Here is a 24,708-nt window from a genome sequence, read left to right as displayed (position 1 = left end):
AGGCACTGTTGGTCCAGGTTGTCCACCTCCTCAACGGCGATTCGGCGTAGATCCCTCAGAGAGGTTCATGGGTAGCGTCGTCTGCAATCAGTCTTTTCCAATCCATCCCAGCCTTGTTCGATAGGGTTCATGTCTGGAGAACATGCAGGCCACTCTAGTCGAGCTTGTCGTTATCCTGAAGGAAGTCATTCACAAGATATGCACGATGCGGCCGCGAATTGGTGTCCTTAAAGACGAATGCCTCGCCAATATGCTGCCGATATGGTTGCACTATCGGTCGGAGGATGGCATTCATGTATCGTACAGCCGTTACGGCTCCTTCCATGACCACCAGCGGCGTACGTCGGCCCCAAATAATGCCACCACAGAACATCAGGAAACCTCCACCTTGGTGCACTCGCTGCACAGTGTGTCTAAGGCGTTCAGCCTGACCGGGTTGCCTCCAAATACGTCTCAGACGATTGTCTGGTTGAGGGCAAATGCGACACTCATCGGTGAAGAGAACGTAATGCCAACATTAAGCGGTCCATTCGGCATGTTGTTGGGCTCATCTGTACCGGGCCGCATGGTGTCGTGGTTGCGAAGATAGACCTCACAACCGACGTCGAGAGTGAAGTTGTGCATCATGCAGCCTATTGCGCACAGTTTGAGTCGTAACACGACACTCTGTGGCTGCACGAAAAGCGTTATTCAACATGGTGGCGTTGCTGTCAGGCTTCCTTTTCCATAATCCGTAGGTAGCTGTCATCCACTGCAATAGTAACCCTTGGGCGGCCTGAGCGAGGCATGTTATAGACAGTTCCAGTCTCTCTGGATCTCCTCTATATCCAAACAACATCGCTTTGGTTCACTGCGTGACGCCGAGACACTTACCTTGTTGACAGCCCTCCCTGGCACACAAAGTAACGATGCAGACGCTATCTATGCGCGGCATTGACCGTCTAGGCATGGTTGAACTACAGACAACACAGTCCATGTACCTCCTACATGATGGAATGACTGGTACTGATCGGCCGTCGGACCCCCTCCGTCTAATAGGAGCTTCTCATGCATGGTTGTTTACATCTTTGGGCGGGTTTAGTGACATTTAAGAAAATGGTTCAAATGGCACTAAGCACTATGGGACTTAACATCTGAGGTCATCAGTCCCCTAGACTTAGTACTACTTATCCTAACTAAACTAAGGACATCACACACATCCATGCCCGAGGCAGGATTCGAACCTGCGACAGTAGCGGTCGCGCGATTCCGGACTCAAGCGCCTAGAGCCGCTCGGCCACAGCGGCCGGCAGTGATATTTCTGAGCAGTCTTAAGGGACTGTGTCTGTGATACAATATCCACAGTCAACGTCTATCTTCATGAGTTCTGGGAAGGGTGTGATGCAAAACTTTTTTTTATGTGTGTGTTTCAAGTAACTGGGATGGATATTCTCGCGCCATTTACGCAAACACGATCAGGACACAAATACTGTGTTGACAATAATCTATCATTTTTCTCGTTTCGTTTGTATGATAGTCGTACCGAACAAGCAGGCTGAAACAGTAGCACATGCAATGGTCAACCTTTGGACACTAAAATTCAGAGAGTCTGAAACAATAATAAGTAACCATGGAACAACCCTTATGTCGGATTCAATGAAGTAGTTATGCGAGCTATTACACATCAAGAAAGTTTGGACTAGTACTTTATGTGCGCAGGCAAATGGTCGAACAGAAGGCGTCTATAGGGCTACAGCAAAGATGTTAAGCTGCTGCGTTAACTCACAGAATAATTACTGGGATGTTCTACTTGCACATATCATGGGAGTATATAATTCGAAAATCCATGAGAGCACAGGGTTGTACATGAATGAGGTTGATTTTGTTGAGAAGATGCTGTCTCCATTTGTTGTTTGTAAGCCTGGCTCCGAAAGTGATATTTCGTCAGTAAAAAATTCAGACTAAGAGGAAGAAAACTAGTTTGTGACGGATGAAAAAAAAAATCAAAGCCAAGGGACGGCAAGACAGAAACCATGATAACAAATAAGTATTACCCAAGTACCACATAGGTGAATAAGTTATGATGACCAACATGTATGTACCAAAAGGAAAACCCAATAAGTTTGTGACACGTTATCAGGGCCCCCTTCGGGTCATAGAAGCGATGTTGCCTCTTAATGTTAAGCTATTGCTCTCAGCTGACTCGATAGTTCACGTCAGTCCAATTCGTCATAATAAGGGTACCATAGAGGTGCTGTGGCGTCTTCGAATGAGAGGAGTGCTGAATCTGAGGAAAGGGAAAGAATGTAGCATTGAGTAAAGGTGAACGAAGCAGTTCTGTAGTTAACATGACACATCAATATACGCTTAGGCCCTGAGCCAGAGCCGCGCAGGGTAGCCGCGCGGTCTAGGCGCCTTGTCACGGTCCGCTTAGCTTCTCCCGTCGGAGGTTCAAGTCCTCCCTCAGTCATGGGTGTGTGTTGTCCATAGCGTAAGTTACTTTAAGTAAAATCAAGTAGTGTGTAAGCTGAGGGACCGATGACCTAACCAGTTTGGTCCCGTAAGATCTTACCACAAATTTACAATTTCTTACATGAACCAGAGTCATAAAGTAACAACGAGATTTCCACTTCCTTTAGGGCACATGGTTATACTCCAAGTCGAGAACAAGCAGTTCCAGAAACAAGCATCAAGCTCTGAGAAAAGGGTAAAGGAACACGAACTGTCTCTTTATACTAACTCTACTGGGATGTTGCAGGGCGACGGAAGCCACGTGGTATATCCTCTAACTGGTGGTGTCTTGTTTACATAACAAGCAGACGTGATTATGTCATCAATAGACCTTAAGATCGGGTTGCTTTACTTGGGCACTACTGAACGAAATTTGGTGGCTGGAAGACACGTTTGGCAAATTACTGCTAATGTTAAATAACTAAACAAAGCGCTGCGACACACAGGGAGAGTATGGGTTGCTGCAGGCACACCTACGTCAGATTATGAAGATACTTGTACGAATGTGACGAAAAAGAGGCTGATAGTTGCCTACAGTAAAAATTGGAACACATTTTTCGGAATTGCCCACGTAGAGGACATATAAAATAATAAATAATAAGACGTTACAATAAGCCAGGTGCATACAAAAGGCACCCAACAGAAAGTACACTTGTACTCTACGCAGCTATGCAGTCTGGAAAAAACTTGTAATAAGCAACACCAGAAAACGGCGCAATTTGGCCACAATGGTAATGTCCATTGTTCAGACTGCAGATGATGCGGCTAACCACGGCCTGGTCATACTTTGGGGCCGTCTGAATAACATAGATATCCTATTAATGACTGCAGAATTATTCCGCAGCCTTACATATAGTATCACGCATGCATCCATTGAGACCATTGTATTATGGGAAGCCTTGTTCCAACAATACTGTTCCCACCAGGTCATTTCCTGGGAGGGTTTTAGAAAATGCAAACCGAATTACCAAGACCTATCATTCCAAGGTGTGTGAGTTCCACTAGGAAAATACTGCTACAGGATGTCCGGAAGAGCTAATTTCAGACAAAAGGGGGCTTTTCCAGTGTGTGGATCCGCATTGGTTATCCTCTGTAGCAATACAAGGCAAAGTCGACAAATCAGCCTGCAACGAATAGAAACACAAGGGACTGATACTAATGGATCCGCATGTGACATATCCCGAGCGATCCTCTGATTACCCACCTCCGTGACAGGAACCACGCATTGATATAACATTTCCTTACCTACCCTCTGAAATTTTACCCACAGAAAATTTAACCTTCATAAATATTACATTAAATCCGACCCTGCTCATCTCCCTAGGACAAATGATAGCCATGCAGATCGGTAGAGTTCCAGTGGAATATCTGTTACAGCAAGTAAGAAAGTAGCACAATGAGCATCAGCGCAGTGAAAATAGCTATCTGACGCACAGTGTTAATTGCCTGTTTGATTTTCGTAGTAATGGGAATCGTTTACCACCAATTCAAGAGAAAAGTAGCCCAGATCCCATCCCTGCCAACCTACGACGTCATGAATGATAACTTCTTGGCTGCTTTTGTAAATAATTTATTGAAAGACTAGTTTCGTTAAATAAATGATTTAAAAGAGCAGCCAAGCGGTTGTTATTCAATATTTATACTCATGTGTATGGTTCTCCCTTGTTCAACCTATGGGTGCAAACTAGCAACAACGGCACCAACAAGAAGCGATTTGACGAGGGACAAGATTAGCTATGAACAAAGAACGCTGTATACGCCAAATGCTAATGAAGTCGCATTGATAATGCAAATAGTGCAAAGGGTAAGATAATACTGTGAGTGGAAGTGTAAATGTGAAATGTATATAACTGTAAGTAAACCATTGTGCTTCAGCAAAATTGGAGAGCAAATTTTCTTTGTGGGAGGCAGTAAGAAATCAGATCACTGACAAAGTCGGTCCGTGATCCCCTAGTGGAATGCATGGTCAGTAGCTTCGCTAAGTCTCTGTGACGTCAGACCACGGGTGTCGACGCTGGGGCAGCCTGTAGGGAGTACCGCAGCCGGAGTACAACAACTATGTTCTCGTCCTGTTCCAGAAATTCAGCATGACTCTCTAACGCAGCCGTTATCGCGAAACCATCAGGGGACAGCAGTATTTACGCAGTAGTCCTGCATTTAACCGCCGTCCCAATCGACGTGGTCCTACAGATTCCCGATTGGATTTAATGTCTTGGATTTTGGTAGGCAGTGGAGTGCGGTAAACCCATCTCGGTTTTCTTCGAACCAGGCACGTGCACTGTGAGCTGTGGGACACATTGCATTGGCCTGCTGGTAGATGCCGGCGTGCCCAGGAAAATGAATCTGCTCGTGGTGCTGGATATGGTCCTCAAGGACATATGCATAACTACGTTGATCCATTGTGCCTTCCAGAATGACAAGTTCATCTAGGAAGTGTCACAGATACATGGCACGGATCATATGGCTCCTTCCTTAGGCCTGGACGTTGCCGACGATTGTTGCAGGGTGTTTTCTTTCAGACGTTTAACGCCATACATCACAATGGCCCGGTGTCCAATCGAGCATAAAACATGATTGATCAGAAAAGGCCACCAGATGCCACTCAGTGGACGTCCAGATGCGGTACTGGAGTGCAAATCCCAGCCTTCGTTGACGATTAACGGTAGCCAGCATGGACGCATGAACCATGTGCCTGCCACGAAAGTCCATGTAGTAGTAGTAGTAGTGGGACACATTGCATTGGCCTGCTGGTAGATGCCGGCGTGCCCAGGAAAATGAATCTGCTCGTGGTGCTGGATATGGTCCCCAAGGACAGATGCATAACTACGTTGATCCATTGTGCCTTCCAGAATGACAAGTTCATCTAGGAAGTGTCACAGATACATGGCACGGATCATATGGCTCCTTCCTTAGGCCTGGACGTTGCCGACGATTGTTGCAGGGTGTTTTCTTTCAGACGTTTAACGCCATACATCACAATGGCCCGGTGTCCAATCGAGCACAAAACATGATTGATCAGAAAAGGCCACCAGATGCCACTCAGTGGACGTCCAGATGCGGTACTGGAGTGCAAATCCCAGCCTTCGTTGACGATTAACGGTAGCCAGCATGGACGCATGAACCATGTGCCTGCCACGAAGATCCATACAGTAGTAGTAGTAGTAGTAGTAGTAACTTTATTCATCAGTGGATCTCTTTTTACAAAGATATGAAACATGTCCTAGTATTTACAAGTTTGGACCAACTTAAAACAAGCTAATTCGTATACACATGTATTTACAGACTTCTAGTTAGAGACAACCATTAGCTTTACTAATGGTACACAATACTTTCTTTACAGAAAACTTATGCCACACTGTTCACTCATATCTCACTATCAGTCACTGCACACACTATACGCACACTGTTTCATAACACTTCACTCACTGCACACACACACACACACACACACACACACACACACACACACACACACACACACCGGTGATCTCTGGGCCATTTTCTGTACTGCAACTTCCCATTTGCTATCATGAAAAACTGAGTCAGCATTCCTCCACAATGAATGAGATGTTGAGCTCAGAAAGTGGAAGAGGTGTTAGTATTGTGCTATGCCTAGCTTGGGGAGAAGTATTTCTAGAAAGGAAAAAAGAAGGATAAATCGTAAAGTGAAGGTGTTATGTGGAATGTAGGATGTTTTATAATCATTATTATTATTATTAATTTGTACAACATTTTTATCGACCCCTACTGTGTTTTATCTAAGTAATCCTTCAATGTATAGAAGTGTTGCACAACAGATACTTTTAACTTCCATTTTAAGTAAGTGTATTTTTGCAATTTCTTTAATCTCTTTTGGTAATTAGTTGTGCAGTTTTATTCCTTAGCAAAAAATTCTCTTTTGAGTTATAGCTGACCGGTCGTTGAGAAGAAACTGTTGGTAGTCCCTTGGTTTACCTCGACGGTCAGTTGTTCATCAGTTGTACGTCTATTTGCCTGTAAACCTCTCCGCAGCTGTCGTCGCCCATGACATGTATGGCCCCTGCTGCACCACGGGCCTTTACACTGGTTAGGGAGAGAGCCAATTTGTCCCCCACAGTATACATTAACATGATGGTACGCGAACAGTTTACAGACTAACTCGTTTCGATAATGCTTACACCAATCTCCCGAAATCCGAAGATCATTCCCTTTTGGACCCACGCTTTATATGCCCTCCACTATAAGTGCTTCGGTTTGCCGTCTGTGAAATTTTATAGCACGTTGACGTTGAACAATGGCGGTGGTCACTTAATGAGACTGAAACACGTACCTTCAATAAAGATGCCATTGTAACCATCACCGGTCCTCGCTGACATGTACATCACATCCTTCCTCAGCAGAGAATCCTCGCCCACGCTAAGCTACCTGCAAGCATTGCCAGACGTGCTTCAGTAAATCCACCATTGGGACCATCTTCCCTTTGTTATAAATGAAGCGATACTTAAAGTCGGTTGATTTGGCCTGTAACTATCGGTTTCAAGGAAGATTAATGTGATGTATTACATGCAGTGAACATGTTTGCCGTTTCGCGTTTGACTTGAGAGGCATTAGGTGACGATGCAGCAACTACTTATCTACAGGGAATTGAGTCGCCCCTTTCTGAAATCGTCACCCATGATGCATTATCCCACGATACACATTATAAGTGGAGCAACTGTTGAGCAACACTTCCCCTGTGAGCACACTCTACAGGTGTACACTGAGTAGGATACCAACTGTCCCTGCCGCATGAAATGCCCGCGCGGTTTGAGGCGCTTTGTCACGGACTGCGCGGCCCTTCCCGCCGGAGGTTCGGTACCTCCCTCGGCATGTGTGTGTGAGTGCGTGTGTGTGTGTGTGTGTGTGTGTGTGTGTGTGTGTGTGTGTGTGCGTGTGTGTGTGTGAGTGTGTGTGTGTGTGTGTGTGTGTTATTAGCATAAGTAAGTTGGAATTAGTTTAAGTGGTGTGTAAGTCTAGGGACCGATGACCTCAACAATTTGGTTCCTTTGGAATTCACACACACAAACACACACACCAACTTCCCCATTGTTACCATCAATGTCATTTATTAGCACCAGCTAAAAGTTTATTGTCAATCTTCGAGATGTTTCAGAAAGATTCATTATATTTTAAAAGCCAGTATCTTCTACATCTACGTCTACAGCCATACTCCGCAAGTCACCTGACGATGTCTGGCGGGAGGTACCTTGAGTAACTCTATCCATTCTCCCTTCTATTCCAGTCTCGTATTGTTCGTGGAAAGAAATATTGTCGGTGTGCCTCTGTGTGGGCTCTAATCTCTCTGATTTTATCCTATGGTCTCTTCGCGATATATACGCAGAAGGGAGCGATATACTGCTTCACTCCTCGGTGAAGCTATGTTCTCGAAACTTCAACAAAAGCCCGTACCGAGCTACTGAGCGTCTGTCTTGCATAGTCTTCCACTGGAGTTTATCATCTCCGTAACGCTCCCGTAATTACTAAACGATCCTGTAACGAAGCGCTCTGCTCACCGTTGGATATTCTCTATCTATTCTATCAACCCTGTCTGGTACAGATCTCACACCGGTGAGCAGTATTCAAGCAGAGGGCGAACAAGTGTATTGTAACCTACTTCCTTTGATTTCGGACTGCATTTCCTTAGGATTCTTCAAATGAATCTCAGTCTGGCATCTGCTGTACCGACGATTAATTTCATATGGTCATTCCATTTTAAATCACTCCTAATGCCTACTCCCAGATAATTTATGGAATTAACTGCTTCCATTTTCTGACCTGCTATGTTGTAGCTATATGATAAAGGATCTCTCTTTCTATTTATTCGGAGCACATTACACTTGTCTACATTGAGATTCAATTGCCATTCACTACATCATGCGTCAATTCGTTGCAGATCCTCCCATTTCAGGACAGTTTTCCATTGTTACAGCCTCTCTATATACTACAGCATAATCCGCAAAAAACCTCAGTGAACTTCCAATGTTATCCAGAACGGCATCTATATATATTGTGAATAGTAACGGTCCTACGACACTCCCCTCTACATGAATGGAGAGAAAATTTGGAGTATATTTCATCTTCTACACAGAAAGACAACATTTTCAAAACAAGCCTCCTATTTTATAAGGTTATATCTCTTATTGTACAACGTATCTGTATGATATGTCACTGCAAATCGTCAATCTTGTTGCGTCCATTTTAACCTTTCATATGCTCGTGACTATCTCACTCGTTGATCAATCCACAATGACCCAAGTGGGAGACTGGCTCCGCCATCCTTACCAGCCAAACTAAGTCTCCTCCAGCCTCTCAGCAATGGACCGTGCAAATGGTCCTTCACGCAGTATTGCTGCTGTCATCACTCGAGGTACATTTGATAGACAACAAACCAAGAAGCGAGCAGTCTTTATGGGGAGGTCCCCGAGGCAACCACGAGGACCAGCGACAAGGTAAACCTTTAGTGCTGATGTGTAAGTACTGTTTATACAGCTTCACCTACCTGCCACACGCCGGGCAGTATCCAGTGTGGTGCCATACAGCGTTAAGATCGGTTACCACATACATGGTGCACGTAACAGGAACCTATTGATTCTTCCAACACACGACTCACTAACAGCCACTTCCATCCTCCAATATTTATGCCACCCTCCACACAGGGAATAGGCGTGAGCGGCTACCTGCTGCAGCTGGCAGGTAGATAACGGATGCAACGTTCTACAGCCGTTCTTGGATTAAAGCAGCTGCACAGTCTCATACAGCTGGTTGTCGCAGTTATTCTGTTTCTGATCACAAGCCGATCAGTTCCAGTCAACTACCGTTGGCACAGTTATAGCCCATCAGCAACCGAACTGTGATCGTTCGATAGCGAACGGCGAGTGTCAAAGTGTTCATCGTTATTCGCGTTTGATTTAATATACTGCCTCTTGCAGTCCAGACTTAACAGCTGTCACGTTAGACAGTCAGATTTCACTGAGCTGGTTCGATCAATGTTAAAAATTTTTCCTTCAGTGCCTTGTCTTGTGAGCTCAATAAGTAACGCAACACACTTTTTGTTGAAACATGTTAGGTTTATACAGGATTCCAATAAACCATATTATACATTACTCTTTTGACTACAAAACCTTATTTTTCAAAATAATCTCCGTTCAAATCGACGGCCATATGCCACTTAATTAGTAGGGCCTATATGCCCGCATGGATCACTCTTGGTCGACGTCGGAGGCAGCTTCTTGCTTGATCAAATGACCTCTGCATCATCGACGGACTGCTTCCCGCATCCTCCATTGATCTAAAAAGATGGAAATCAGAATGTTCGGGATCCAGGCTGCAGGGTGGATAAGTAAAAACAGTATAATAAAACGAAACTTCCTGGCAGATTAAAACTGTGTGCCGGATTGAGACTCGAACTCGAGACCTTTATTTTTCGCGGGTAAGTGATCTACCAACTGAGAATGAGATTTCCACTCTCATTCTGGAAACATTCCCCAGGCTGTGGCTAAGCCATGTCTCCGCAATATCCTTTCTTCCAGGAGTGCTAGTTCTGCAAGATCTGCAGGAGAGCTTCTGTGAAGTTTTGAAGGTAGGAGACGAGGTACTGGCAGAATTAAAGCTGTGAGGACGGGTCGTGGGTCGTTCTTGGGTAGCTCATTTGGTAGAGCCACTTGCCCGCGAAAGGCAAAGGTCACGAGTTCGTGCCTCCGTCCGGCACACAGTTTTAATCTGCCAAGAAGTTCATATAAGCGCACACTTCGCTGCAGGGTGACAATCTCATTCTGACAATAATAAAGTTTTCTGAGCTGCTTTCGGGGCTGTAGACTAGTGTGAGGCCTTGCACTGTCATGGAGAAGGAGAAGTTGATTTGAATTTTTGTGCCGAAGTCTTCTATTGAATTTCCTGCGGGTAGCTTAGTAGACCTCTGAGTTGATCTTTGCACCATGAGAGAGGGCATCAAACGGAATAGCCCCTTCAGAATCCCAGAAGACCATTGGCATGACTTCACCGGCTGATGGTGTGGCTTTGAACATTTCCTTCATAGGAGAGGGGGGTGGGGGGGGGGGCAGCACCATTCCGAGGATTGCCGATTTATTTCTTGTTCGAAGCGATGAACCCATGTTCCATCGCCTGTGACGATGTTCGACAAAAAGTTGTGACGATCAGCATTGTAATGCGCAATCCATCCCGCACAGTTCGTCGTTCGTTACTCTTTACAATCTTCCGTTAGGTAGAGAGGAACGCAGCGGGCACTCACCTTTTAGTGCCCCAGTAGGTGGACTAGTGTGTCAGCCTCACCAACAGAGACGTCTAGTTCGGCATCGAAGTGTTTGATCGCGATCCGTCGATCACCACATAAGAGACTGTCTGCTCGTTCAAGCGTTGCAGGAATCACAGCTGTGAGCGGCCGGCTGACGCGCGGGAGATTCCACATGGTTGTGAGACCCCGTTGCGATGATTGAAGACGCCTCGTGCCGTGACTCATCGTGCTTTTGTTCACTGCCAGGTCTCCGTAGACGTTCTACAAACACCTGCGATGCTCTCGGTTTCCTCCAAAAGAGGCTCAATACCTCTCCCCTTGGAACGCACCTCTTCTACAGACCCCATTCTGAATGCTACGTATAGCGCCTCCCCTTTTGGAACTGCATGATACTATAGACTCTATAGTATAGAGGATGAAGCGGGAATGTTCCACGATGTCCCACAACAAATTCCCCGTTTTTAAAGTGAAATTCGCAAATGAAAACAATGTGTTGCATTACTTACTAAGCACACCTCGTACATAGTTTTCAGAAATAATTCAAATTCAGTGTTACGTAGTTGACAACATTAATTCTGTCCTAAGATAACTAGGACTGTGACGAGTCTGGTAGCAAGTGTGCAAGCACGCCATAGAAATAAAGCAACTACATTTATGTGGTAGAGGATTCTCTACCTTCTACCTTTTATGTTGGGTGTCCCACTTGTTTGGTGGAAACAGGATTCGAGATGTATTCCAAAACCAATATCTGTTTGGTCATACGGAAATAGGAGCCTGAAATAGGTTTTATAACTATTATTTTACTACATGAGCTCCATGAACCATGGACTTTGACGTTGGTGGGGAGGCTTGTGTGCCGCAGTGATACAGATAGCCGTACCGTAGGTGCAACCACAACAGTGGGGTATCTGTTGAGAGGTCAGACAATGTTTAGGTTTCTGTGGAGGTGCAGCAGCATTTTCAGTACTTGCAGGGGCAACAGTCTGGATGATCAACTGATCTGGCCTTGTAAAGTTAACCAAAACGGCCTTGCCGTGCTGGTACTGCAAAGAGCTGAAAGCAAGAGAAAACAACAGACGTAATTTTTCCCAAGGGCGTGGCGCTTCACTGTATGGTTAAATGATGATGGCGTCGTCTTGAGTAAAATATTCCGGAGGTAAAATAGTCCCCCACTGGTGGATCGCCTCGCAGGAACTACTGAGGGCGGCATCGTTATCAGGAGAAACACAACTGGTGTTCTACGGAATGGAGCGTGGAATGTCAGGTCCCTTAATTGAGCAGGTAGGTCAGAAAATTTAAAAAGGGAAATGGGTAGGCACATTATAGATATCGTGGCAATTTGTGATGTTCGGTGGCACGAGGAACATGACTTCTGGTCAGGAGAATACATGGTTATAAACAGAATATCAGATAGGGGTAATGCAGGAGAAGGTTTGATAAAGAATAAAAAATAGGAGCGCTGGTAAGCTACTACGAACAAAGTAGTGAACGCATTATTGTAGCCAACATAGACACGAAGTCGACGCCTACCACAGTGGAAAAATTTTATACGCCAACTAGCTACGTAGACGACGAAGAGATTGAAAAAATGTATGATGAGATAAATGAAATTATCCTGATAGTAAAGAGAGACGAAAATTTAACAGTCATGGGGGAATGTAATTCGACAGTTGGAAAAGGAAGAGAAGGAAAAGTGGTATATGAATATGGAATGGGGGTAAGGAATGAAAGAAAAAGCCGCATGGAAGAATTTTACACAAAGCGTAACTTAATCGTAGCTAACATTTGGTTTAAGGATCATGAAAGAAGATACATACGTGTAAGAGGCCAAGAGACAATGGAAAGTTTTAGATACACTCCTGGATATGGAAAAAAGAACACATTGACACCGGTGTGTCAGACCCATCATACTTGCTCCGGACACTGCGAGAGGGCTGTACAAGCAATGATCACACGCACGACACAGAGGACACACCAGGAACCGCGATGTTGGCCGTCGAATGGCGCTAGCTGCGCAGCATTTGTGCACCGCCGCCGTCAGTGTCAGCCAGTTTGCCGTGGCATACGGAGCTCCATCGCAGTCTTTAACACTGGTAGCATGCCGCGACAGCGTGGACGTGAACCGTATGTGCAGTTGACGGACTTTGAGCGAGGGCGTATAGTGGGCATGCGGGAGGCCGGGTGGACGTACCGCCGAATTGCTCAACACGTGGGGCGTGAGGTCTCCACAGTACATCGATGTTGTCGCCAGTGGTCGGCGAAAGGTGCACGTGCCCGTCGACCTGGGACCGGACCGCAGCGATGCACGGATGCACGCCAAGACCGCAGGATCCTACGCAGTGCCGTAGGCGACCGCACCGCCACTTCCCAGCAAATTAGGGACACTGTTGCTCCTGGGGTATCGGCGAGGACCATTCGCAACCGTCTCCATGAAGCTGGGCTACGGTCCCGCACACCGTTAGGCCGTCTTCCGCTCACGCCCCAACATCGTGCAGCCCGCCTCCAGAGGTGTCGCGACAGGCGTGAATGGAGGGACGAATGGAGACGTGTCGTCTTCAGCGATGAGAGTCGCTTCTGCCTTGGTGCCAATGATGGTCGTATGCGTGTTTGGCGCCGTGCAGGTGAGCGCCACAATCAGGACTGGATACGACCGAGGCACACAGGGCCAACACCCGGCATCATGGTGTGGGGAGCGATCTCCTACACTGGCCGTACACCACTGGTGATCGTCGAGGGGACACTGAATAGTGCACAGTACATCCAAACCGTCATCGAACCCATCGTTCTACCATTCCTAGACCGGCAAGGGAACTTGCTGTTCCAACAGGACAATGCACGTCCGCATGTATCCCGTGCCACCCAACGTGCTCTAGAAGGTGTAAGTCAACTACCCTGGCCAGCAAGATCTCCGGATCTGTCCCCCATTGAGCATGTTTGGGACTGGATGAAGCGTCGTCTCACGCGGTCTGCACGTCCAGCACGAACGCTGGTCCAACTGAGGCGCCAGGTGGAAATGGCATGGCAAGCCGTTCCACAGGACTACATGCAGCATCTCTACGATCGTCTCCATGGGAGAATAGCAGCCTGCATTGCTGCGAAAGGTGGATATACACTGTACTAGTGCCGACATTGTGCATGCTCTGTTGCCTGTGTCTATGTGCCTGTGGTTCTGTCAGTGTGATCATGTGATGTATCTGACCCCATGAATGTGTCAATAAAGTTTCCCCTTCCTGGGACAATGAATTCACGGTGTTCTTATTTCAATTTCCAGGAGTGTAGATTATGTAATTGTAAGACAGAAAGTTAGGAACCAGGTTTTAAATTGTAGGACATTTTTAAAGGGAGATGTGAACTCTGACCACATTTTATTGGTTGGAAGAACCGGCAGAAAGGTAGGAATTTAAGGAGATGGCACCTGGATAAACTGAAACAACCAGAGGTTGCAGAGAATTTGAGAGAGAGCATTAGGGAACGGATGACAAGAACGGCGGTAAGAAATACAGTAGAAGAAGAATGGGTAGCTCTGAGAGATGAAATAGTGAAGGCAGTAGAGGGCCAAGTAGGTAAAAATTCGAGGGCTGGTGGAAATCCTTGGGAAACGGAAGATATGCTGAATTTAATTAATAAAAGGGGAAAATATAAGAATTCGGTAAATGAAACAGGCAAAAAGGACTGCAAACGTCACAAAAATGAGATCGATAGACAGTGCTAAATGGCTAAGCGGGGATGGCTAGAGACCAAATGATAAGGATGTAAAGGCGTATATCACTAGGGTTGAGATAGATACCGCCTATCGGAACATTAAAGAAACCTTGTACGAATGTCAAGAGCTCATACGGTATACCAGTTCTGAGCAAAGAAGGGAAAGCAGATATTTGGAAGGGGTAAATAGAGGGTCTATACAAGGACGATGTACTTGAGGGCAATATTATGGAAAAGGGGGAGGACGTAGGTGAAGATGAAATGGGAGATACGATACTGCGTGAAAAATTTGATAGAGCATTGGAAGACCTAAGTTGAAACAAGGATCCAGGACTAGGCAACATTTCTTTAGAACTAGTGATAGCCTTGGGTGAGCCACCCCTGACAAAACTCTACCATCCTTTGAACAAGATATATGAGACAAGCTAAATACCCTCAGGCATCAAAAAAAATATAAATATTCCAATCCCAAGGAAAGCAAGTGTTGACAGGTGCGAAAATTATCAAACTATCAGTTGCACACGATAGAGTAGCATGGAGAGCTGCATCAAACCAGTCTCAGGACTGAAGACCACAACAACAACAACATCAATTTAATAAGTCACAAGATACTGACACGAATTTCTTAGAGACGATTGGGGAACCTGGTAGAAACCGATCTTGGGGAAGATCAGATACGATTCCGTAGAAACGTTGGAACACGCGAAAAAATACTGACTCTACGGCCTATCTTAGAAGATAGATTAAGGAAATGCAAACAGACGTTTCTAGCATTTTTACGCTTAGAGAAAGCTTTTGACAGTGTCGACTAGAAATCTCTCTTTCAAATTCTGAAGGTGTCAGGGTTCAAATGAAGGATGCAAAAGGCTATTTGCAACTGATACAGAAACCAGATGGCAGTTATAAGAGCCGAGGGGCATGAAAGGGAAGCAGTGGTTGGGAAGGGAGTGAGACAGGGTTGTAGTCTATCCCCAATGTTATTCATTCTGTACATTGAGTAAGCAGTAAAAGAAAGCAAAGAAAAATTTGGAGTAGGAATTAAAATCCATGGAGAAGAAATAATATCTTTTAGGTTTGCGACAAGATTGTAATTCTGTTAGAGACAGCAAAGGACCTGGAAGAGCAGTTAAACGGAGTGGACAGTGTCTTGAGAGGAGGATTTAAGATGGACATCAAGAAAAGCAAAGCGAGGATAATGGAATGTAGTCGAATTAAAACAAATTATGCCGAGGGAACTAGATTAGAAAAGAGACACTTAAAGTAGTAAAAGAGTTTAGCTATTTGGGAAGCAAAATAACTGATGATGGTCGAAGTACGGAGGATATAAAATTCAGACTGGCAATGGCAAGAAAAACGCTTCTGAAGATGATAACTTAGTTAAAATCGAGTATAGATTTAAGTGCAAGCAATCTTTTCTCAAAGTATTTGTATAGACTGTAGCCATGTATGAATGTGAAACGTGGACGATAAATAGTTTAGACAAAAAGAAAATAGAAGCTTTCGAAATGTGGTACTGCAGAAGAATGCTGAAGATTAGATGGGTAGATCACGTAACTCATTAGGAGGTACTGAAAAGAATTGTGTAGAAGAGGAATTTGTGGCAAAACGTGTCTCTAAGAAGGTATCGGTTAGTAGGACTTGTTCTGAGGCATCAAGGGATGACCAATTTAGTATTAGAGGGCAGTGTGTAGGGTAAAAATCGTAGAGTTAGATCAAGAGATGAGTACACGAAGCAGATTCAGAAGGATGTCGGGTGCAGTAGTTACTTGGAAATGAAGACGCTTGCACAGATGCACTACTGACCATTAAAATTGCTACACCAAGAAGAAATGCAGATGTTAAACGGGTATTCACTGGACAAATATATTATACTAGAACTGACATGTGATTACATTTTCACACAATTAGCGTGCATAGATCCTGACAAATCAGTACCCAGAACAACCACCTCTGGCCGTAATAACGGCCTAGATACGACTGGGCATTGAGTCAAACAGAGCTTCTATGGCGTGTACAGGTACAGCTGCGCATGCAGCGTCAACACGATACCACAGTTCATCAAGAGTAGTGACTGGCGTAATGTGGCGAGCCAGTTGCTCGGCCACCATTGACAAGACGTTTTCAATTGGTGAGAGATCAGGAGGATGTGCTGGCCAGGGCAGAAGTCGAACATTTTCTGTATCCTGAAAGGCTTGTACAGGACCTCCAACATGCGGTCGCGCATTATCATGCTGAAATCTAGCGTTTCGCAGGGATCGAATGAAGGGTAGAGCCCCGCGTCGGAACACTTCTGAAATGTTACGTCCACTGTTCAAAGTGCCTTTAATGCGATCAAGAGTTGATAGAGACGTATAACCAATGACACCCCATACCGTCACGACGGCTGGTGCGCAAGTATGGCGATGACGAATACACGCTTCCAATGTGCGTTCACCGCGATGTCGCCCAACACGGATGCGACCATCATGATGCTGTAAACAGAAACTGGATTCATCCTAAAAAATGACGTTTTGCCATTCGTGCACCCAGGTTCGTCGTTGAGACCACCATCGCAGTCGCTCCTGTCTGTGATGCGGCGTCAAGTGTAACCGCAGCCATAGTATCCGAGTTGATAGTCCATGCTGCTGCAAATGTCGTCGAACTGTTCGTGCAGATGGTTGTTGTGTTGCAAACGTCCCCATCTGTTGACTTAGGGATCGAGACGTGGCTGCACGATCCGTTACAGCCATGTGGGTATGATACCTGTCATCCTGACTGCTAGTGACACGAGGCCGTTGGGATCCGTATTACCATCCCGAACCCACCTATTTCATATTCTGCTAACAGTCATTGGATCTCGACCAACGCCAGCAGCAATGTCGCGATACGATAAACCGCAATCGCGATGGGCTACAATCCGACCTTTATCAAAATCGAAACGTGATGGTACGCATTTCTCCTCCTTACACGAGGGATCACATCAACGTCTCACCAAGAAACGCCGTTCAACTGCTGTTTGTGTATGAGAAATCGGTTGGAAACTTTCCTCATGTCAGCACGTTGTAGGTTTCGCCACTGGCGCCAACCTTGTGTAAAAGCTCTGAAAAGCTAATCATTTGCATATCACAGCATCTTCTTCCTGTCGGTTAAATTTCGCGTCTGTGGCACGTCATCTTCGTGGTGTAGCAATTTTAATGGCCAGTAGTGTAGATTAGCATGGATAGCTGCATCCACCCAGTCTCTGGACTGAAGATCACAAGATCAACAACTTCTTTACTTTTCCACATAATCGTCATTCACATCTATACACTTCCTGTAACGCCTCACAGGTATCTTCAGCCCTTCAGCTTAGATGTCTGCCGCCTGGGAATTGTAGCAGTTGTTAACGTCAGTCTTGAGTTCATTATCGTTTTGAAATCGTTGTCCGGTTAGCCACATTTTCAAATGGAGGAAGAGGAAATAGTCGTTGGCACACGATCGAAACCTTACGGAGGTTGATAAATAGTTTCCAAATAAAATCTTGAATCTTCTCCTTGGGTCTCTTCTTCAGCCGTGTGAGGGTGTACGTTGTCGTGAAGGAGGATTGTATCAGATGACAGTTTTCTGCTGCGTCGATTTTTAATCGCACTTCTCAGTGTAGTTAACGTTTCACAGTGTGGCAGTAACTGCTGACCCACCATTGTCTCGGCCAATGTGATCTGCGCTAGCCGATATGGAAACAACTACTGAATCAAACCAATACTGCGGTAGTGTCTTAAACAATCGGTTGACAGCGCTGCATGAGTGAAACGTCATTCAGGCCTTGTATCAGTTAAATATTGGTTACTGGATCTTAGCTCCCGAATGTGCGTCGTACAAACTATGGGAGTCCACGACATTGGGATCACAGATTTCTTTCAAGCTTTGTACGCATTTACTTTGTCATTAAAACAACATAGGGTGCAAGCAGTAAGGTGCTCTATTCTGGCAATCCCGAGAAAATCGCGAGAGAAATTTTACGCGTCTCTTACGAAACTGGCGCACCTGTGCGTAGATGCTGAGCATTAGAGTTCATGGTAGGTAGGTGGTTGACTTTCGAGATTCGTAAGATGAACGTGTATGTAGCGACGGTTCGACTCTCACCAAAACTTAGTTTTTTATCTAGTGCTTTCATCACTGGTCACATTATATAATTCATGTGTCATTTGAGAGGTAATATAACTTTAGAAATCTCATTTATTTGCATGAAGTTTTAGTGAATTTTATATTACTTGGCTAATTAGTATTTCAATTAGTTATTAGTACAATCATATTTATAACTATCGACCAGTATATGGAGAAACGCATAGAGTTTTCCTGAAGTTGTATACCTGTCGCGATTAGCGAAATCTCTTACACTGAAATCTGGTAAAGTCCCCGAAACTACTTTGCACCAGGACACTTTGAGCTGCAGAGACAGATGAAGGCCTCATTTGGCAGTTACATCTACATCTACAGCTACATCCATACTCCGCAAACCACCTGATGGTGCGTGGCGGAGGGTACTTTGAGTACCTCTATCGGTTCTGCCTTCTATTTCAGTCTCGTATTGTTCGTGGAAAGAAAGATTGTCGGTATGCCTCTGTATGGGCTCCAATTTCTCTGATTTTATCCTCATGGTCTCTTTGCGAGATGTACGTAGAAGGGAGCAATATACTGCTTGACTCCTCGGTAAAGGTATGTTCTCGAAACTTCAACAAAAGCCCGTACCGAGCTACTGAGCGTATGTCTTGCACAGTCTTCCACTGGAGTTTATGACTGCTTAGCGGTGAGACGTTGCTGATGTAACAAGAACGAATAGCGTAGGTGCAGATTTTTGGATATCGCAGACTTTACACTTGTACTAAAAAAAAAATAAAGTTTTGAGCGGGAGTCGAACCGTCGTCTCATACACGTTTGTCTTCCGAAACTGTAACGCAAACCACTCGACCACCAGGAAATTTAACTCTTTTTTGTTTGTCCATAGTTTTGGGTGGAGGTCTTGGGGTCCACGTCACTACGAAAATGATACGTCTACAGCCGTCCTTATGATCTTATTTATTGTGTAGGTACCAGTTGCAGCGCTTCATTGTGCACCTTTAGTCCTTAGTTGACGATGAAGAGGCTGAGCATCAACTACGGCCTGATAATGGTGCAATGAAGCACCGAAGCTGGCAGCCAAACAGTACATAAGATCATAAAGACGGTTGTAGGCCTATCATTTTCTTACATCAGAAATACCATTCGGCATCTATGCACAGATACCTCAGTTACATAAGAGACGCGTAAAACTTCTCTTTCGATTTTCTCGGAATTGACAGAGTAATGAACCTTGCTACACTACTAGCCATTAAAATTGCTACCCCAAGAAGAAATGCAGATGATAAACCGGTATTCGTTGCACAAATATATTATTCTAGAATTGACATGTGATTACATTTTCATGAAATTTGGGTGCATAGATCCTGAGAAATCAGTACCCACAACAACGCCTGGGCATTGAGTCAAACAGAGCGTGGATGGCGTGTACAGGTACAGCTGCCCATGCAGCTTCAACACGATAACACAGTTCATCAAGAGTAGTGACCGGCGTATTTTGACGAATAAGTTAATCGGCCACCATTGAACAGACTTTTTCAATTGGTGAGAGATCTGGAGAATGTGCTGGCCAGGGCAGCAATCGAACATTTTCTGTATCCAGAAAGGCCCGTACAGGACCTGCAAGATGCGGTCGTGCATTATCTGATATGTAGGGTTTCGCAAGGATCGAATGAAGGGTAGAGCCACGGGTCGTAACACATCTGAAATGTAACGTCCACTGTTCAAAGTGCCGTCAATGCGAACAAGAGGTGATCGACACGTGTAACCAATGGCACCCCATACCATCACGCCGGGCGATTCGCCAGTATGGCGACGACGAAAACACGCTTGCAATGTACGTTCACCGCGATGTCACCAAACACGGATACGACCATCACGATGCTGTAAACAGAACCTGGATTCATGCGACAAAATGACGTTTTGCCATTCTTGCACCCAGGTTCGTAGTTGAGCACACCATCGCAGGCGCTCCTGTCTGTGATGCAGCGTCAAGGACAACCGCAGCCATGGTCTCCTAGCTGATAGTCCATGCTGCTGTAAACGTAGTCGAACTGTTCGTTCACATGATTCTTGTCTTGCAAACGTCCCTATGTGCTGACTCCGGGATGGAGACGTGGCTGCACGATCCGTTACAGCCATGCGGATAAGATCCCTGTAATCTCGAGGCCGTTGGGATCCAGCACGGCGTTCCGTATTACCATCCTGAACCCACCGATTCCATATTCTGCTAACAGTCATTGGATCCCGACGAACGCGAGCAGCAATGTCGCGTTACGATAAATGGCAATCGCGATAGGCTACAATCCGACCATTATCAAAGTCGGAAACGTGATGGTACGCAATTATCCTCCTTACACGACGTATCACAACAACGTTTCACCAGGCAACGCGGGTCAATTGCTGTTTGTATATGAGTCTTGGGCGACTGGAATGCAGTTGTAGGGGAAGGAGTAGAAGAAAAGGTTACAGGAGAATATGGGCTTGGGACAAGGAATGAAAGAGGAGAAAGACTAATTGAGCTCTGTAACAAGTTTCAGCTAGTAATAGCGAATACCCTCTTCAAGAATCACAAGAGAAGGAGGTATACTTGGAAAAGGCCGGGAGATACTGGAAGATTTCAGTTAAATACATCATGGTCAGACAGAGGTTCGGAAATCAGATACTGGATTGTAAGGCGTACCCAGGAGCAGATACAGACTCAGGTCACAATATAGTAGTGATGAGGAGTAGGCTGAAGTTCAAGACATTAGTCTGGAAGAATCAACACGCAAAGAAGTGGGATACGGAAGTACTAAGGATTGACGAGATACGTTTGAAGTTCTCTAACGCTATAGATACAGCAATAAGGAATACCGCAGTAGGCAGTACAGTTGAAGAGGAATGGACATCTCTAAAAAGGGCCATCACAGAAGTTGGGAAGGAAAACATGGGTACAAAGAAGGTAGCTGCGAAGAAACCATGGGTAACAGAAGAAATACTTCAGTTGATTGATGAAAGGAGCAAGTACAAACATGTTCCGGGAAAATCAGGAATACAGAAATACAAGTCGCTAAGGAATGAAATAAATAGGAAGTGCAGGGAAGCTAAGACGAAATGGCTGCAGGAAAAATGTGAAGACATCGAAAAAGATATGATTGTCGGAAGGACAGACTCAGCATACAGGAAAGTCAAAACAACCTTTGGTGACATTACAGGCAACGGTGGAATCATTAAGAGTGCAACGGGAATTCCGCTGTTAAATGCAGAGGAGAGAGCAGATAGGTGGAAAGAATACACTGAAAGCCTCTATGAGGGTGAAGATTTGTCTGATGTGATATAAGAAGAAACAGGAGTCGATTTAGAAGAGGTAGGGGATCTAGTATTAGAATCGGAATTTAAAAGAGCTTTGGAGGACTTACGGTCAAATAAGGCAGAAGGGATCGATACCATTCCATCAGAATTTCTAAAATCATTGGGGAAAGTGGCAACTAAGCGACTATTCACGTTGGTGTGTAGAATATATGAGTCTGGCGATATACCATCTGACTTTCGGAAAAGCATCATTCACACAATTCCGAAGACGGCAGAAGCTGACAAGTGCGAGAATTATCGCACAATCAGCTTAACGGCTCACGCATCGAAGCTGCTTACAAGAATAATATACAGAAGAATGGAAAACAAAATTGAGAATGCGCTAGGTGATGATCAGTTTGGCTTTAGGATAAGCAAAGGGACGAGAGAGGCAATTCTGACGTTACGGCTAATAATGGAAGCAAGGCTAAAGAAAAATCAAGACACTTTCATAGGATTTGTCGACCTGGAAAAAGCGTTCGACAGTATAAAATGGTGCAAGCTGTTCGAGATTCTGAAAAAAGTAGGGGTAAGCTATAGGGAGAGACGGGTCATATACAATATGTACAACAACCAAGAGGGAATAATAAGAGTGGACGATCACGAACGAAGTGCTCGTATTAAGAAGGGTGTAAGACAAGGCTGTAGCCTTTCGCCCCTACTCTTCAATCTGTACATCGAGGAAGCAATGATGGAAATAAAAGAAAGGTTCAGGAGCGGAATTAAAATACAAGGTGAAAGGATATCAATGATACGATTCGCTGATGACATTGCTATCCTGAGTGAAAGCGAAGAAGATTTAAGTGATCTGCTGAATGGAATGAACAGTGTAATGAGTACGCAGTATAGTTTGAGAGTAAATCGGAGAAAGACGAAGGTAATGAGAAGTAGTAGAAATGAGAACGGCGGGAAACTTAACATCAGGATTGATGGTCACGAAGTCGATGAAGTTAAGGAATTCTGCTACCTAGGCAGTAAAATAACCAATGACGGACGGAGCAAGGAGGACATCAAAAGCAGACTCGCTATGGCAAAAAAGGCATTTCTGGCCAGGAGAAGTCTACTAATATCAAATACCGGCCTTAATTTGAGGAAGAAATTTCTGAGGATGTACGTCTGGAGTACAGCATTGTATGGTAGTGAAACATGGACTGTGGGAAAACCGGAACAGAAGAGAATCGAAGCATTTGAGATGTGGTGCTACAGACGAATGTTGAAAATTAGGTGGACTGATAAGGTAAGGAATGAGGAGGTTCTACGCAGAATCGGAGAGGAAAAGAATATGTGGAAAACACTGATAAGGAGAAGGGACAGGATGATAGGACATCTGCTAAGACATAAGGGAATGACTTCCATGGTACTAGAGGGAGCTGTAGAGGGCAAAAACTGTAGAGGAAGACAGAGATTGGAATACGTCAAGCAAATAATTGAGGACGTAGGTTGCAAGTGCTACTCTGAGATGAAGAGTTTAGCACAGGAAAGGAATTCGTGGCGGGCCGCATCAAACCAGTCAGTAGACTTATGACAAAAAAAATATATATATATGAGAAATCGGTTAGAAATTCTGCTCGTGTGAGCCCGTTGTAGGTGTCGCCACCGTCGCCAACCTTGTGTGAATGCTCTGAAAAGCTAATCATAGGCATACCACAGCATCTTCTTCCTGTCGGATAAATTTTTCGTCTACAGAACGTCATCTTCGTGGTGTAGCAATTTTAAGGGCCAGTAGTGAACTTGGACATTATGTTGGTAAATGGTGTACTAAAGGTGTACAATGTTTGAAGTAAATCTGTGATGCCAACACCGCGGCCTGTCCTTGTAAGCTAAAATTCACTCTTAGCTTCTATCATATACAGAATACAGACTTGTGGAATGACGTGTATCTTTTCGAAACAGCCCGCTACGTGTAACGCTCTAGGAATGAATGAGCGGCAGTGAGGAAGTATGGGACTGGGACTCACGTCGACGTTGACGCCCGGCAGTGCGAAGACCCTGGTGGGCGGGCTCTCCTTGGGCACGTATCGGTAGAACTCCTGGTCGCCTCGGTACCACTTGATGGAGTAGAGCGCCGCCTGCTCGAGGTCGTAGTCGCAGAGGAGGCGCACGCGCGATCCGGCTCGCACTGCCTCTGGCACCCACAGCTTGACGCCACGCAGCGCCAGACAGCCGCCACCTGCAACACACACACACACACACACACCGGCTCGTGAACAGACTCCGTTTCGGCAGCGTGCGCGAGTTCACACACCGTACAGAGGAAAGGAAGGGCTACTGTGGTGAGTAGCGTGGGGCTTCCCACGCTCCGCAACAGGAGAGGCATCGCATGGCGAAAGCAGACAGAGACATGTGAGGGATGTTGTACTGGATGTAGTAGAAAGGTGGGAAATAGCAGCCTGCTGGTATGAAAAGCATGTATACCTCACACGGAATGATCTCAACTGATTTACTCACTCATCTGAAGTGTCTTCTGTTTCCCAACAAAGATTAGTTTGTAGTAACAATAAACAAGGCCCAGGCTCAGAGAGGGGCTGGGTGGAAATGGACATAGAGAGGCGAAAGGAGGAGATAGACAGAGAGAGTGTGGGGACTAGGAAGTGGAGAGACATAGGGGGTGGGGGACCTGGTCAGGGGGAGGGGTTATCGACCGAGAGAGAAGGTCTGCAGAGAGCAGATGATCTGCACATATTTAGCAGTTGCGAAGAACTGGTAGGTTACTAATATTATCAAATTTATCTAGAGAGATTTAACTTTATAAGTGTGTCTCTGAAGTCAGAACTACTGCTGTGGAGGAATGGGAATCACTGTTAATGGTGCATTGGCGTTCTTTTTTTTTAGATTTGCGA

General features: G+C 45.2%; 1 protein-coding gene across 1 annotated transcript in view; it reads right to left on the bottom strand.

Annotated features, from left to right (window-relative positions):
• The window catches only part of LOC124799178, a 777,782-nt gene that overhangs the window by 348,350 nt on the left and 404,724 nt on the right, over positions 1–24,708 (bottom strand). The window contains exon 2 of the mRNA XM_047262714.1: positions 23,827–24,038. Within this exon, the coding sequence (XP_047118670.1) occupies positions 23,827–24,038 (212 nt within the window). The remainder of the gene's footprint in view (positions 1–23,826; positions 24,039–24,708) is intronic.

This window comes from Schistocerca piceifrons, chromosome 5, assembly GCF_021461385.2.
Source record: "Schistocerca piceifrons isolate TAMUIC-IGC-003096 chromosome 5, iqSchPice1.1, whole genome shotgun sequence".
Classification (NCBI taxonomy): Eukaryota; Metazoa; Arthropoda; class Insecta; order Orthoptera; family Acrididae; genus Schistocerca; species Schistocerca piceifrons.
This window is presented reverse-complemented; position numbering and strand designations above follow the sequence as displayed.